Source organism: Cornus florida, unplaced genomic scaffold, assembly GCF_030987335.1.
Source record: "Cornus florida cultivar Cherokee Brave unplaced genomic scaffold, ASM3098733v1 CherokeeBrave_3.0.0_Hap2_Chr08, whole genome shotgun sequence".
NCBI lineage: Eukaryota > Viridiplantae > Streptophyta > Magnoliopsida > Cornales > Cornaceae > Cornus > Cornus florida.
This window is the reverse complement of record NW_026775578.1, coordinates 62342647-62357586: the sequence shown is the minus strand read 5'-3', so window position 1 is coordinate 62357586 and position 14940 is coordinate 62342647. Positions and strand designations below refer to the sequence as shown.

General features: G+C 31.8%; 1 protein-coding gene across 1 annotated transcript; it reads left to right on the top strand.

Moving 5' to 3' along the window:
- The first annotated feature begins 5850 nt into the window (after positions 1-5850).
- LOC132270394 (protein FAR1-RELATED SEQUENCE 5-like) lies at positions 5851-8621 on the top strand. Its single transcript, XM_059771580.1, has 2 exons — positions 5851-6814; positions 8359-8621. Exons 1-2 carry the CDS (start codon positions 5851-5853, stop codon positions 8619-8621), a joined length of 1227 nt encoding a protein of 408 aa, XP_059627563.1.
- Positions 8622-14940: the final 6319 nt, after the last annotated feature.

The following is a 14940-nucleotide window of genomic DNA, read 5'->3' as shown; positions in this document are numbered from 1 at the left end:
TGAATGTAAAATCTTCCGTAATTGTTTTTTTTTTTTTTTTTTTTTTTAACTGAGTTGGCTTCAATACGTACCAATTTGTTATCCAAATATTTTGTCTTCCATGTATGCGGCAATTACACATTTCACAGGTTATTATGTCACATTTCTGAGAAAAAATACATTGTGAAGTTTAATAAGTAGGGACACTGATCACCTTCACCATCAAAATAAGCTATTCACACAGTTTTACAAAACTAATTTCACACCTCTGCAAAACTAATTTCACACCTAAATTTAACATTTTTTAATTCTTTCATTTGTCATCCGTTAGTGTAAATTATAATATTTATTTACTTGAAATTGACATTGGTTAAGCATTATAGTGTATTTGAAATATTGGATAATTGTAGGATTTTCTTCTATAATCTACAATAACCATTCTAGTGCAAGTAAAATCTTCCATAATTTTTTTTTTTTAACTGAGTTGGCTTCATTAGGTACCAATATGTTATCCAAATATTTTGTCTTCTCATGTATGCGGCAATTACGCATTTTACAAGTTATTATGTGATATTTATGAGGAAAAAAACATTGTGAAGTTTAATAAGTAAGGACACTGATCACCTTCACTATCAAAATAAGCTATTCACACAGTTCTGTAAAACTAATTTCACACCTCTACAAAACTAATTTCACACCTAAATTTAACATTTTTTAATTCTTTCATTTGTCATCTGTTAGTGTAAATTATGATATTTTTTTACTTGAAATTGACACTGGTTAAGCATTCTAGGGTATTTAAAATCTTGGATAATTGTAAGATTTTCTTCTATAATCTTCAATAACCATTCTAGTGAATGTAAAATCTTGCATAATTGTTTTTTTTTTTTTTTAACTAAGTTGGCTTCATTAGGTACCAATGTGTTACCCAAATATTTTGTCTTCTCATGTATGCGGCAATTACACATTTCACAGGTTATTATGTCACATTTTTTAGAAAAAATACATTGTGAAGTTTAATAAGTAGGGACACTGATCACCTTCACCATCAAAATAAGCTATTCATACAGTTCTACAAAACTAATTTCACACCTCTGGAAAACTAATTTCACACCTAAATTTAACATTTTTTTATTCTTTCATTTGTCATCCGTTAGTGTAAATTATGATTCTTTTTACTTGAAATTGGCATTGGTTAAGCATTCTAACATATTTGAAATCTTGGATAATTATAGGATTTTCTTCTATAATCTTCAATAACCATTCTAGTGAATGTAAAATCTTCCATAATTGTTTTTTTTTTTTTTTTTTTTAACTGAGTTGGCTTCATTAGATACCAATGTGTTATCCAAATATTTTGTCTTCTCATGTATGCGGCAATTACACATTTTACAGGTTATTATGTCACATTTATGAGAAAAAATACATTGTGAAGTTTAATAAGTAGGGACACTGATCACCTTTACCATCAAAATAAGCTATTCACACAGTTCTATAAAACTAATTTAACGCCTCTGCAAAACTAATTTCACACCTAAATTAAACATTTTTTAATTCTTTCATTTGTCATCCGTTAGTGTAAATTATGATTTTTTTTTACTTGAAATTGGCATTGGTTAAGCATTCTAGCATATCTGAAATCTTGGATAATTATAGGATTTTCTTTTATAATCTTCAATAACCATTCTAGTGAATGTAAAATCTTCCATAATTATTTTTTTTAACTGAGTTGGCTTCATTAGATACCAATGTGTTATCCAAATACTTTGTCTTCTTATGTATGCGGCAATTACACATTTCACAGGATTTTACGTCACATTTCTGAGAAAAAATACATTGTGAAGTTTAATAAGTAGGGACACTGATCACCTTCACCTTCAAAATAAACTATTCACACAGTTCTACAAAACTAATTTCACACCTCTACAAAACTAATTTCACACCTAAATTTAACATTTTTTAATTCTTTGATTTGTCATCCGTTAGTGTAAATTATGATTTTTTTTACTTGAAATTGGCATTGGTTAAGCATTCTAGCGTATTTGAAATCTTGGATAATTATAGGATTTTCTTCTATAATCTTCAATAACCATTCTAGTGAATGTAAAATCTGCCCTAATTGTTTTTTTTAACTGAGTTGGCTTCCTTAGATACTAATGCGTTATCCAAATATTTTGTCTTCTCATATATGCGGCAATTACACATTTCACAGGTTATTATGTCACATTTTTGAGAAAAAATACATTGTGAAGTTTAATAAGTAGGGACACTGATCACCTTCACCATCAAAAGAAGTTATTCACACAAATCTACAAAACTAACTTCACACCTCTGCAAAACTAATTTCACACCTAAATTTAACATTTTTTAATTCTTTCATTTGTCATCCGTTAGTGTAAATTATGATTTTTTTTACTTAAAATTGGCATTGGTTAAGCATTCTAGCGTATTTGAAATCTTGGATAATTATATGATTTTCTTCTATAATCTTCAAAAACCATTCTAGTGAATGTAAAATCTTCCCTAATTGTTTTTTTTAACTGAGTTGGCTTCATTAGATACCAATGCGTTATCCAAATATTTTGTCTTCTCATGTATGCGGCAATTACACATTTCACAGGTTATTATGTCACATTTCTGAGAAAAAATACATTGTGAAGTTTAATAAGTAGGGTCACTGATCAACTTCACCATCAAAATAAGCTATTCACACAGTTTTACAAAACTAATTTCACACCTCTGTAAAACTAATTACACACCTAAATTTAACATTTTTTAATTCTTTCATTTGTCATTCGTTAGTGTAAATTATGATTCTTTTTACTTGAAATTGGTATTGGTTAAGCATTCTAGCGTATTTTAAATCTTGGATAATTATAGGATTTTCTTCTATGATCTTCAATAACCGTTCTAGTGAATGTAAAATCTTCCCTAATTGTTTTTGTTAACTGAGTTGGCTTCATTAGATACAATTGCGTTTTCCAAATATTTTGTCTTCTCATGTATGCGGCAATTACACATTTCACAGGTTATTATGTCACATTTCTGAGAAAAAATACATTGTGAAGTTTAATAAGTAGGGACACTGATCACCTTCACCATCAAAATAAGCTATTCACACAGTTCTACAAAACTAATTTCACACCTTTGCCAAACTAATTTCAAGCCTAAATTTAACATTTTTTAATTTTTTCATTTGTCATCCGTTAGTGTAATTTATGATTTTTTTTACTTGAAATTGACATTGGTTAAGCATTCTAGAGTATTTGAAATCTTGGTTAATTGTAGGATTTTCTTCTATAATCTTCAATAACCATTCTAGTGAATGTAAAATCTTCCCTAATTGTTTTATTTTTTAACTGTGTTGGCTTCATTAGATACCAATGTGTTATCCAAATATTTTGTCTTCTCATGTATGCGGCAATTACACATTTCACAGGTTATTATGTCACATTTATGAGAAAAAATACATTGTGAAATTTAATAAGTTGGGACACTGATCACCTTCACCATCAAAATAAGCTATTCACACAGTTCTGCAAACTAATTTCACACCGCTACAAAACTAATTTCACACCTAAATTTAACATTTTTTAATTCTTTCATTTGTCATCCGTTAGTGTAAATTATGATTTTTTTTACTTGAAATTGGCATTGGTTAAGCATTCTAGCGTATTTGAAATCTTGGATAATTCTAGGATTTTCTTCTATAATCTTCAATAACCATTCTAGTGAATGTAAAATCTTCCCTAATTGTTTTTTTTTAACTGAGTTGACTTCATTAGATACCAATGCGTTATCCAAATATTTTGTCTTCTCATGTATGCGGCAATTACACATTTCACAGGTTATTATATCACATTTCTGAGAAAAAGACGTTGTGAAGTTTAATAAGTAGGGACACTGATCACCTTCACCATCAAAATAAGTTATTCACACAGTTCTACAAAACTAATTTCACACCTCTGGAAAACTAATTTCATACCTAAATTTAACATTTTTTAATTCTTTCATTTGTCATCCGTTAGTGTAAATTATGATTCTTTTTACTTGAAATTGGCATTGGTTAAGCATTCTAGCGTATTTGAAATCTTGGATAATTATAGGATTTTCTTCTATAATCTTCAATAACCATTCTAGTGAATGTAAAATCTTCCCTAATTGTTTTTTTTAACTGAGTTGGCTTCATTAGATACCAATGCGTTATCCAAATATTTTGTCTTCTCATGTATGCGGCAATTACACATTTCACAAGTTATTATGTCACATTTCTGAGAAAAAATACATTGTGAAGTTTAATAAGTAGGGACACTGATCACCTTCACCATCAAAATAAGCTATTCACACAGTTCTGCAAAACTAATTTCACACCTTTGCCAAACTAATTTCACGCCTAAATTTAACATTTTTTAATTCTTTCATTTGTCATCCGTTAGTGTAAATTATGATTTTTTTTTACTTGAAATTGACATTGGTTAAGTATTCTAGAGTATTTTAAATCTTGGTTAATTGTAGGATTTTCTTCTATAATCTTCAATAACCATTCTAGTGAATGTAAAATCTTCCCTAATTATTTTTTTTTAACTGAGTTGGCTTCATTGGATACCAATGCGTTATCCAAATATTTTGTCTTCTCATGTATGCGGCAATTACACATTTCACAGGTTATTATGTCACATTTATGAGAAAAAAATACATTGTGAAGTTTAATAAGTAGGGACACTGATAACTTCACCATCAAAATAAGCTATTCACACAGTTCTGCAAACTAGTTTCACACATCTGCAAACTAATTTCACACCTAAATTTAACATTTTTTAATTCTTTCATTTGTCATCCGTCAGTGTAAATTATGATTTTTTTACTTGAAATTGGCATTGGTTAAGCATTCTAGCTTATTTGAAATCTTGGATAATTCTAGGATTTTCTTCTATAATATTCAATAACCATTCTAGTGAATGTAAAATCTTCCCTAATTATTTTTTTTAACTGAGTTGGCTTCATTAGATACCAATGCGTTATCCAAATATTTTGTCTTCTCATGTATGCGGCAATTACACATTTCACAGGTTATTATGTCACATTTTTGAGAAAAAATACATTGTGAAGTTTAATAAGTAGGGACACTGATCACCTTCACCATCAAAATAAGCTTTTCACACAATTCTACAAAACTAATTTTATACCTCTGTAAAACTAATTTCACACCTAAATTTAACATTTTTTAATTCTTTCATTTGTCATCCGTTAGTGTAAATTATGATTCTTTTTACTTGAAATTGGTATTGGTTAAGCATTCTAGCGTATTTGAAATCTTGGATAATTATAGGATTTTCTTCTATAATCTTCAATAACCATTCTAGTGATTGTAAAATCTTCCCTAATTGTTTTTTTTAACTGAGTTGGCTTCATTAGATACCAATGCGTTATCCAAATATTTTGTCTTCTCATGTATGCGGCAATTACACATTTCATAGGTTATTATGTCACATTTCTGAGAAAAAATACATTGTGAAGTTTAATAAGTAGGGACACTGATCACCTTCACCATCAAAATAAGCAATTAACACAGTTCTGCAAACTAATTTCACACCTCTGCAAAACTAATTTCACACCTAAAGTTAAATTTTTTTAATTCTTTCATTTGTCATCAGTTCGTTTAAATTATGATATTTTTTTTACTTGAAATTGACTTTGGTTAAGCATTCTAGTGTATCTAAAATCTTGGATAATTGTACGAATTTTTAGCCCTTTTCATTAGTTCGGTAAATATTTAGTATATATATATTTTTTGTCACAAGTTATAGAAACTGACTTTAACGTTTTGATGGACCTTTTGCTTGTTGTAGCTTTCATACTGAAGTTGTCCCAATGGATAATGACTTAAGTATTAATGATGTGAGAACAAGCGTTCCAATCGTTGCTGAAATCAATATTTCTGAAAACTTAGTAGTAGAAGTTGTCAATCCCATTGACATAGAATTCACACCAAAATTGAACATGCAGTTTGACACTGAGGATGAAGCATACGACTTTTATAATGCTTATGGGAGTAAAGTTGGATTCAGTATTCGTAAGGATTATGCAAATAAAAGCCCTAAGACAGGAAATATTACAACAAGCAAGTTTGTGTGTTCCAAACAAGGTTTTAGGGTGAAAGACAAGAGGGATATCCATACAAGAAAGCCCAGGGCGGAAACTCGAACCGGTTGTGGTGCACTGATGCAAATTAGATATGACCGCAAGAAGGGAAAGTATGTTATATATAATTTTGTCGAATCTCACAATCATCCTATGATAATTGAAGAATGCACACATATGATGTCATCACAACGAAGAATAAGTGTTGCCCAAGCAATTGATGTGGAATTGGCCTGCCAATCTGGAGTTCCACTCGGTAATGCATTTGAGTTAATGAGCAGGCAGGCTGGTGGGAGGCAATCAATTGGCTACACCAAAGTTGATCAACAAAATTTTCTAAGGACAAGAAGACAGAGTGAGTTAGAATACGGAGAGAAGACATGGCTGATGAATTATTTCAAAATTCAATCTTGTGAGAATCCTTCATTTTTTCACACCGTGCAGTTGGATAGCGATGAAATGATAACTAATATCTTCTGGGCAGATTCGAGAATGATAATTGACTATGGGCATTTTGGAGATGTCGTCACATTTGACACGACATACAAGCTCGTCCAAAGCAATCGTCCTTTTGCGGCTTTTCTTGGTTTGAATCATCATCGGGAGACTGCTTTCTTTGGACTAGCATTGACGTATGACGAGACTGCCAATTCCTTTGCGTGGCTGTTTGATTCATTCTTGAATGCAATGTCTGGTAAGTAGTCTAAATGTAATTTTTTTTTTTCTTTTTGCAATTATTAAAACTTACTGTTGATCATGCCCTTTTTTAACCCTTCATTTTTTTTTCTTTTTTTCTTTTTTTCTTTTTTTTTTTATTTATATATATATATACTTTTCAGTATGATTCTGATTTTTATGTAACTTACTTGTGGTTACTTGAGTGAGTTTATTGTTTGAACCTTGTAGCTCACCAGTAACTTAATCATATTTGAAGTCTACTACACTACCTGGAGATGTTAGAATCTTTGCTTCCCAAGGGTAGTAGCAACAGTCATTTATTCCTTCCAAATACCTGTATATGTTTTCCTGAATACAAATACTAAATAATGCATTGACAATACTCGTGTATAAAATACTAACTTTTTCTTGTGTACGTACATGTCCATTATGTGCACTCTCGGGTTGAGTTTGAGTCATATTTTAAAAAATAAGCAGAGAAGAATAATGAGATGAAGGTGGAAATATAAAGAATGTGGATTGTGTGAGGTGAAAGATTGGAATAGTGCATTTGGTTAAAAAAAAAAAAATGAATTGGTTTAAGATTCCATGTAGGTTAAAATTATAATTTAATTATCTGTGCTGCACCTACTTAATTAGAAGTTAATTATCAAGGAGAGAACAATGAATAATCTCTGTTTTTCTGTTTCTATATCATGGAAAAGAAAAACAAAAATAGTTGCAACATTTTATTGTACTCATTTTGTCAAATGTCAAGGGTAAAATAAGAATTCTAACTCCTCTATTCTTTTTGTTCACATCTTTTACACTAAAAGGATTTAGCTCAAATTTTAACTCTTTATGTCTTAAAAAAAATTTATATCTCTTTAATAATAATAATAACAACACAAGGTGTTGTGGGAGATGTAGAGAATGTGGATTGTGGGACTTACCTAAATAAAGTCCTTTTATTTTTATTTCTCTTTTCATCTCATTATTCTTCTCTGCTTGTTTTTTAAAATATGACTCAAACTCAACCCGAGAGTGCACATAATGGACATGTATGTATACAAGAAAAAGTTAGTACTTTATACACGAGTATTGTCAATGCATTATTCAGTATTTGTATTCAGGAAAACATATACAAGTATTTGGAAGGAATAAATGACTGTTGCTACTACCCTTGGGAAGCAAAGATTCTAACATCTCCAGGTAGTGTAATAGACTTCAAATATGATTAAGTTACTGGTGAGCTACAAGGTACAAACAATAAACTCACTCAAGTAACCACAAGTAATTTACATAAAAATCAGAATCATACTAAAAAAGTATATATATATATATATATAAAAGGAAGGGTTAAAAAAGGGCATGATCAACTTCAGCCTTTAATAATTGAACATGGCCATTTTTTTTTTACCTTTTTTATGTGAATTACTTTTTCAAATGAAGATATTTTATTGGGCCATAATGTTCTTGCCTTCAAATTTTCAATACTGTTAAAAATTTTAGTGATGATGTATGATAAGATTGCCTATTCATTTACATGCCTTTTTGATATATTCTTGAATGTAATGTTAGGTAAAGCACCACAAACGATTCTTACTAACCAAGATGGTGCAATGGCAAAGGCGTTGGCACAAGTTATGCCGAGGACAAGACATTTACTTTGCACGTGGCACATCATGGCAAATGCACAGAAGCATGTAGGCACCATTTTTAGGAATGATGAAGGGATTAAAAGTGTGCTGAGTCAATTCATGTACTGTTATGATGATGAGGATGATTTTTGTATACAATGGGATGTAATGTTAAGGGACTACAATGTTGTTGGTAACATATAGTTGAACAATTTGTTTGGTTTAAGAGAAAAATGGGGTTATCCATTTGTTAAACATTGGTTTACCGCTGGAATGCGGACAACGCAGCTGAGTGAAAGTTTAAATAGCTGCTTGAAAGAGTACTTAACCAGGAAAATGAGTATTCCAGATTTCTTCATGCACCTTGACAGGCTATTGTCAGACAAACGGTACAAGGAATATCAAGCTGAGTATGGTTTACTCAGTAAACTACCTACACTTAAACAAAATTGTCCCATTCTAAAACAAGTGGGCAATATGTACACATTGAAGATTTTTGAACTTTTCCAGGACCAATTCATAGAAGCATGTGTGGTTGCTGCCGTGGAAGGAACAAGTTTTGATGAAAATGGATTACATGTTTCTAGAGTATCTGTTCATGATAGCAGTATGGATCGGACTGTGACAAGGTGGGATGATGGCTTTCTAACTTGTTCGTGCGGGAAATATGCAATGGAAGGTATTTTGTGCAGCCATGTACTTAAAGTACTGAAAGACGACACACAGTATTTCAAAGAATTACCTTCTATGTATATACTAAAAAGGTGGACGAGAAAAGCTAGGGATAACAGCGTACAAGACATCCGTGGATGTGAAGTTATTGCTGAACCTAAACTTGAAGTACGCAGAAGGTATAGGATGTTATGTCGTTTTTTTTACAAAAATCAGCTCATTTGCATCCGAGAAAGAAGAGGTATTCAATAATTTGATGCTAAAGGGGATGAAATGGAAAAGGAAACATATTAATGTTGAAAGGCAATGTTTCGATGTTGAACAAGAGGCAACCAATTCAGCTTTTTCAACTGAAAGAAGTAATAATCATGAACATAATGAAAGTATCATTGGGCAAGCCGTGACTGGAAGTAATGCCAAGGGTATAAAGAATAAAGAAACAGGTGGTAAGGGACCAAGGCGCAGGAAGAAGAATAAGTTTGAACAATACATGCAGAGAAAAAAAAACTATGCGAAACGAAAGGTTAATTTAATTTATTTTTTATTATTTGATAATTTAATTTTCCAGTATATGTCATTAACATTTTGATATTAGCAATGTCATAGTTTTGTTTTTACAATGAATAAATCTATTATTTTGTAGAAATCAAATGGCAACAACAGTGTTAGTGCAGGTGTAGGTGGCAGTAGTACCATGCCACCTATTACATATGTACGTCTGAATGTGAGTTTTCTCCTTTTCTTAAATGAAAACATTGATTTTTTATTTTTTATATATTATTATAATTTTTAGTATGATAATCTCTTAATTAAGAATGTTTATATTGAAATAAGGGTTGTGACATTCCTAGTGACGCCACTTGGATTTACGAAGATCATCACCCATGTGCACGTTTACATTCGGAAACAAATATCGACCAAATGACATATTGCCCTACCACTAACTTCAGTCATCCCAGGACTCCACCAACTGAACAGGTATAAACAAACTTTTATTCTGAACTAGGTATATAAAAATTAATGAACATTATTTCATACTTTTGAAATCCATTAGTTAATGAACATTGAGAATATATTGGCAGGGGACTCCATTTGTTTCGTATCATGAATGCCAATTCTCAGATTATCTTGTAAGTTTATCTTTTATAAATTTATGCTTCTGCAGTATATTCTAAACATGTATGTTTTAACTTTGCATTAATTAACGTATGTACAAATATTGTTTTTGTATGATCCATTTTAAGGATGTTGATCACACCAGTGGTGACCGTAATTTGATGCCAATGTCGGAGGAGACAACATCTGAGATCAATCCTCCAGCTCGGCAAAATTTGTTTTGAGTTAAGAAATTCTTGACAAATTGATGGTGTATAGGTATACTATGGTTGATGGATGATAACAGAATATGGTGGCATAAAAAATATATCCCTTTTTGAGTAAAGATTTGTAAATGTATGGATAACTTGTTCACTTTTGTTTTTTGGGTTTTGTATATATGGAAAATGAAATGGATTTTTATTCAGGCCTATTTATGTCAATTGAAATATGTATGTGTACATATATTGTTTAGTCTATTTTGTTTGTGATTTGGGACAGGTTGAAACCATTAATTTTAAGGTGACATGGTTCCGTGAATGGCATCTGGCTATTTTCTCCAATGATGGCTATACTTAATTGCCTCTTGCATATGGCGATTTTATGTTAGACAGTGCTAATTAGATTATCCATCCCAAAAGTTCCATTTTGTTACTTCAAAAGTTAAATACAACATCACACTACATACATCACATTACATACATACACATATATCAAATTACATACAGAAAATGACATCAACGGTTATCATCAATTGACTATGACTTTTTCTCCAATGATGCCAGACACCATCAATATGTGGAGATCGCAATGGCAAAGATTACATTTTATTTTCTCCTCATTTATTCGCTCGACCATCCACCATTTGACGTGAACCATGTCACCTTCATAGTTCGGTGGTCCATAATCTTCCTCACAACAAGCAGGAATGTTATGAAATAACCCATTTGACCACCCTCTTTTCACTATTGAAATCATTTGTTCCCTCCGATGTTTTATGATTAGTTTATTTGTTATGTCTGTGTTCATATTCGAAAGTTGTTGAATACCATTTACTTTATCAGCATCATTGCCATATATTAATGCAATGGCTAAAGCAAACTTACAACCATTATGCTGAAGATATGCACCTTTGGTTAGAATACGTAGCCCATCTGCCCGATTTTGATGCAAGAAAAATAGCTTCTACATCCAACATAAAGTTCTTAAAAATAAACCCGATTAAATTACTTTCACAATTTAGTAAAGTGATTGCAAGCAACGTACCACTCCGAAGACAAACATAGCCTCCAAATTGCCATCATCAACACACTTTTGCATGAACACGCATCGCAAATAGTAAGTATCACTGGTACCCCCCGTTTGTATTTCGTACAAGGATTTAAAACTGAGAAGTCGTAACATATGTGGCTCCAAACACGCCATAGCTAGCTTATGAGAACTGCACATATTTAAACACTTTTAACAAAAAAATTTCGTGAATGAAAAAAATATTATAAACATAAAACAATAATGTACAATTAAATCCTTACCATTGTTGAAGTTGTAGTAGGTCTTGAAAATTATTTGCTGCCACTCTACTAACCACCTCACTGAGCAACGGCGGTGGGAGTTCTTCTATTTTCATTTTTAGACTACTTGTTTTGTGAATGCTGGTTACCTTTTGGGGGAAGGTTAACCATTGGTTTACCAGAAAGGGAAGAACTTATGGTGGATATATAGTCAATATGCATAGCCAATTAATGTGGTAGGTTTGGATTAGTTGAACACGAAATTGTGTAATAATTCACAACATTAGCTGTAAATGTATAATTAAATGCACTGCTTGTTTGATATGACTAAGTATATCTACAACTCCTCTATTATATATAGATATTTGGTTGAACCAGCAAATCTCCTTTAAGTACATTCACCATCTCAACTAAGTATTCACATCCTGTTATTTAAGTAATAGCACATATGAAATTATCTGAATTCACCATACTGTTTTTCTGATTTGAAGTGAATATAGAGAAAATAATATGTGTATGTGTGGGCGCGTGTGTGTATATTAATAAGAAAGCATAAAAAAAATTAAATTTTTTTTTTTTTAAAAAATACAATCTTCACCTTCATAATTAAGTATTCACACCCTGCTGTATAAGTAATATCACATACAAAACTATATGAATTAGCCAAACCCTAGAAGGAAGCGGCTCTTGTAAACAAGAGGAGGCGGCGCCCTAGCCTTGAGAGCCGGCTCTCCTTTTTGGGAGCCTGCTTTTTGGATGGAAACTTCATTTCATTGAAAAAAGCTTTTAGAGCCGTCTCTAATTGAAATGGAGCCTGCTCTAATTTTCTGAGCCTTCTCTAGAAATCTAGAGCCTTCTCTACTTTCGTAGAGCCTTCTCTACTTTCCTTTGAGCCTTCTCTAATTTTTGTAGAGCCTTCTCTACTTTCAGTAGGAGGCTTAAAATGAATTCCAGTATGATGTAAGGCTCATATGAATGTGTTTAAAAACCTAATGAGCTAATTTTATGTTCTTTGAGAGATGAGATGAGAATGATATGCATGAATTGTAATTTTGAGCTTCTCCTCCTATCAATATGCATATATCAAGATACTTAAAAAAGCAATAGAATAGCACATTAGCATGATAACACATCTTTCTCCCCCTTTGTCATCTCAAAAAAAATGGAAAGAAAAATAACTTGCCATTTCAGGAAATATCAGAGAAGAATGAATTAAAGGGCAAAAGATAAGCAAATATGGCAATTTATAGATAACAGAAAGAGACTGTGAACACGAGTACCATATGACAGATAAAAGCATAGTTTATAAAACACAGAAAAATGCTTCTCTAAAGCAAATAAAGCTAATAAGTGCACACAAAAGAGGGTTTGAAATGGAGAAAAACTGTTCTAAGGAGAAGAAGGTCCATATTGGTTTCGAAATTCTGTAAAATTGTCATTAAGATGAGCGATTGCCATGTGCATTTCGTCAAGTTGAGTTTGTTGTTTCTTAAGAGTGGCTTGGTTTTGACGAGTCCCTTTGAGAATTTCCAACAAGAGAGCACGATTGGTACGATTTTCAACTGGAACTTCCTCATTTTCATCATCGTCATCACTTTCATGGTCGTCTTCATCCCCATCATCAACATCCTCAATCTCTTCTCCTGTAGCTCGAGCCTCTTCCAACCTTCGTTGCCTAGGATAAAACCACACATTATTGTAATCCCTTTTTAGCCCCATTGACGCAAGATTGGAGGCAGTGAGAACGTGTCTTGGCCCTGGTTTGACTGCTTCACAACTACCAAGCGGAACCTTCTTAGCCATAAATATGTGAGAGAGAACCATGGGATAATAAAGAGAGACCTTTTTCTTTCTTTTGCATGTAAGAAGGTGATGAAATATAATGTATGCAAGATCAAAGTGCTTGCCATTTAAGACACACCAGATAAGAAGACGTCCATGTGGGAAACTTTGGATCGACTGCCAGATTTGGGAAGAATAAAGTACATGATGATCTTGTGAATCAGCCGAGCTTCCATAGTTAATTGTTTGGTGTTGACTTCTTTGGTATTTGTTACATTTGAATCATAACTCATTTGCCGAATAGCCGCGAGTTTATCAAAGCCTTGTCCTTTAAACCAGTTAAAATGAGAATAGAATTGAATTCCATCCACAGAGGGAAGATGAAGGATTCGAGCAATGCTGTTTGTATCAAGGTGAAAATATATTCCAGCCATATAGCAGTTAAGTTTTTCTTCTCCAGGCATTTCTTCAAGATGAGTGTAGAATAACTTTACTAATTTTGGATAGTAACCTTCATTCATTCCAACAAATGATCCAAGACCAATTGCATCAAACAATGTATACGTGTTGAGATGAAGATCATTGCAAATTATGTCAGACAACACCATTGCTGTGGCCACTTTTCTATGCTGAAAGAATTTGTCATATATGCTTTTGTATGTGGGGTTTTTATATAGCATGGTGGCAGAGATTTGAAGTGGAGGAGGATTTGGTTCACTAGGACCTGATTCATCATTATGTTGAGTAGACCGTTTTTGTCCACGAGAGGGATTCTTTCTACGTGAGGATGAAGCCGTGGAAATTTCGAGAAATTAAACTGAAATTACCGAGGAATTCTCTAAATAAAAATCCAATTTAAAAGGCAATGAAAAAATCAAATCTCAAATAAGTGTAGACAAAAGATTAATAGTAAAACAAATTGAATCAATGGAAAGGCCCAGTCAAAGTTGCATATTTAGTTAGAATTTTGAGGGAAAAATAATTTATCTAGACATGAAGAACCAAAATGGAGGCATACTAGAGGATTCAAATTTAAACTGAAATGGAAGCATATGGAATTTTAACAGGACAGTGCATGGAACAGGCCTAAAATGTTTGCTTGATAAACCAAAAAAAATTTATATAACATGCTCTAGGGATTGAGATATATATAAATTCATCCTAAGAGTAGGAATTCAACATAATTGTGAAATGTACTACTCAAATGAACCAAAGTCATCACAAGTATTCAAAAATAAATTTAGATAATAAAACACAAAAACAAATTTTTTTTTTTTTTTTTTTTTTTTTTTTTTTTTTTTTTTTTATGACAAAATTTATGCAAGAACACAAGATTTGATCAAAATATGATGGATAAACAAATTGATTAAAGGACAAATGGAAGTTTGTGCATAAATTTTGAATTTGCAGACCATAGACTAAACAATTCTTGCTAGAATAAGTCTTTTACATGTGAAAGAAAA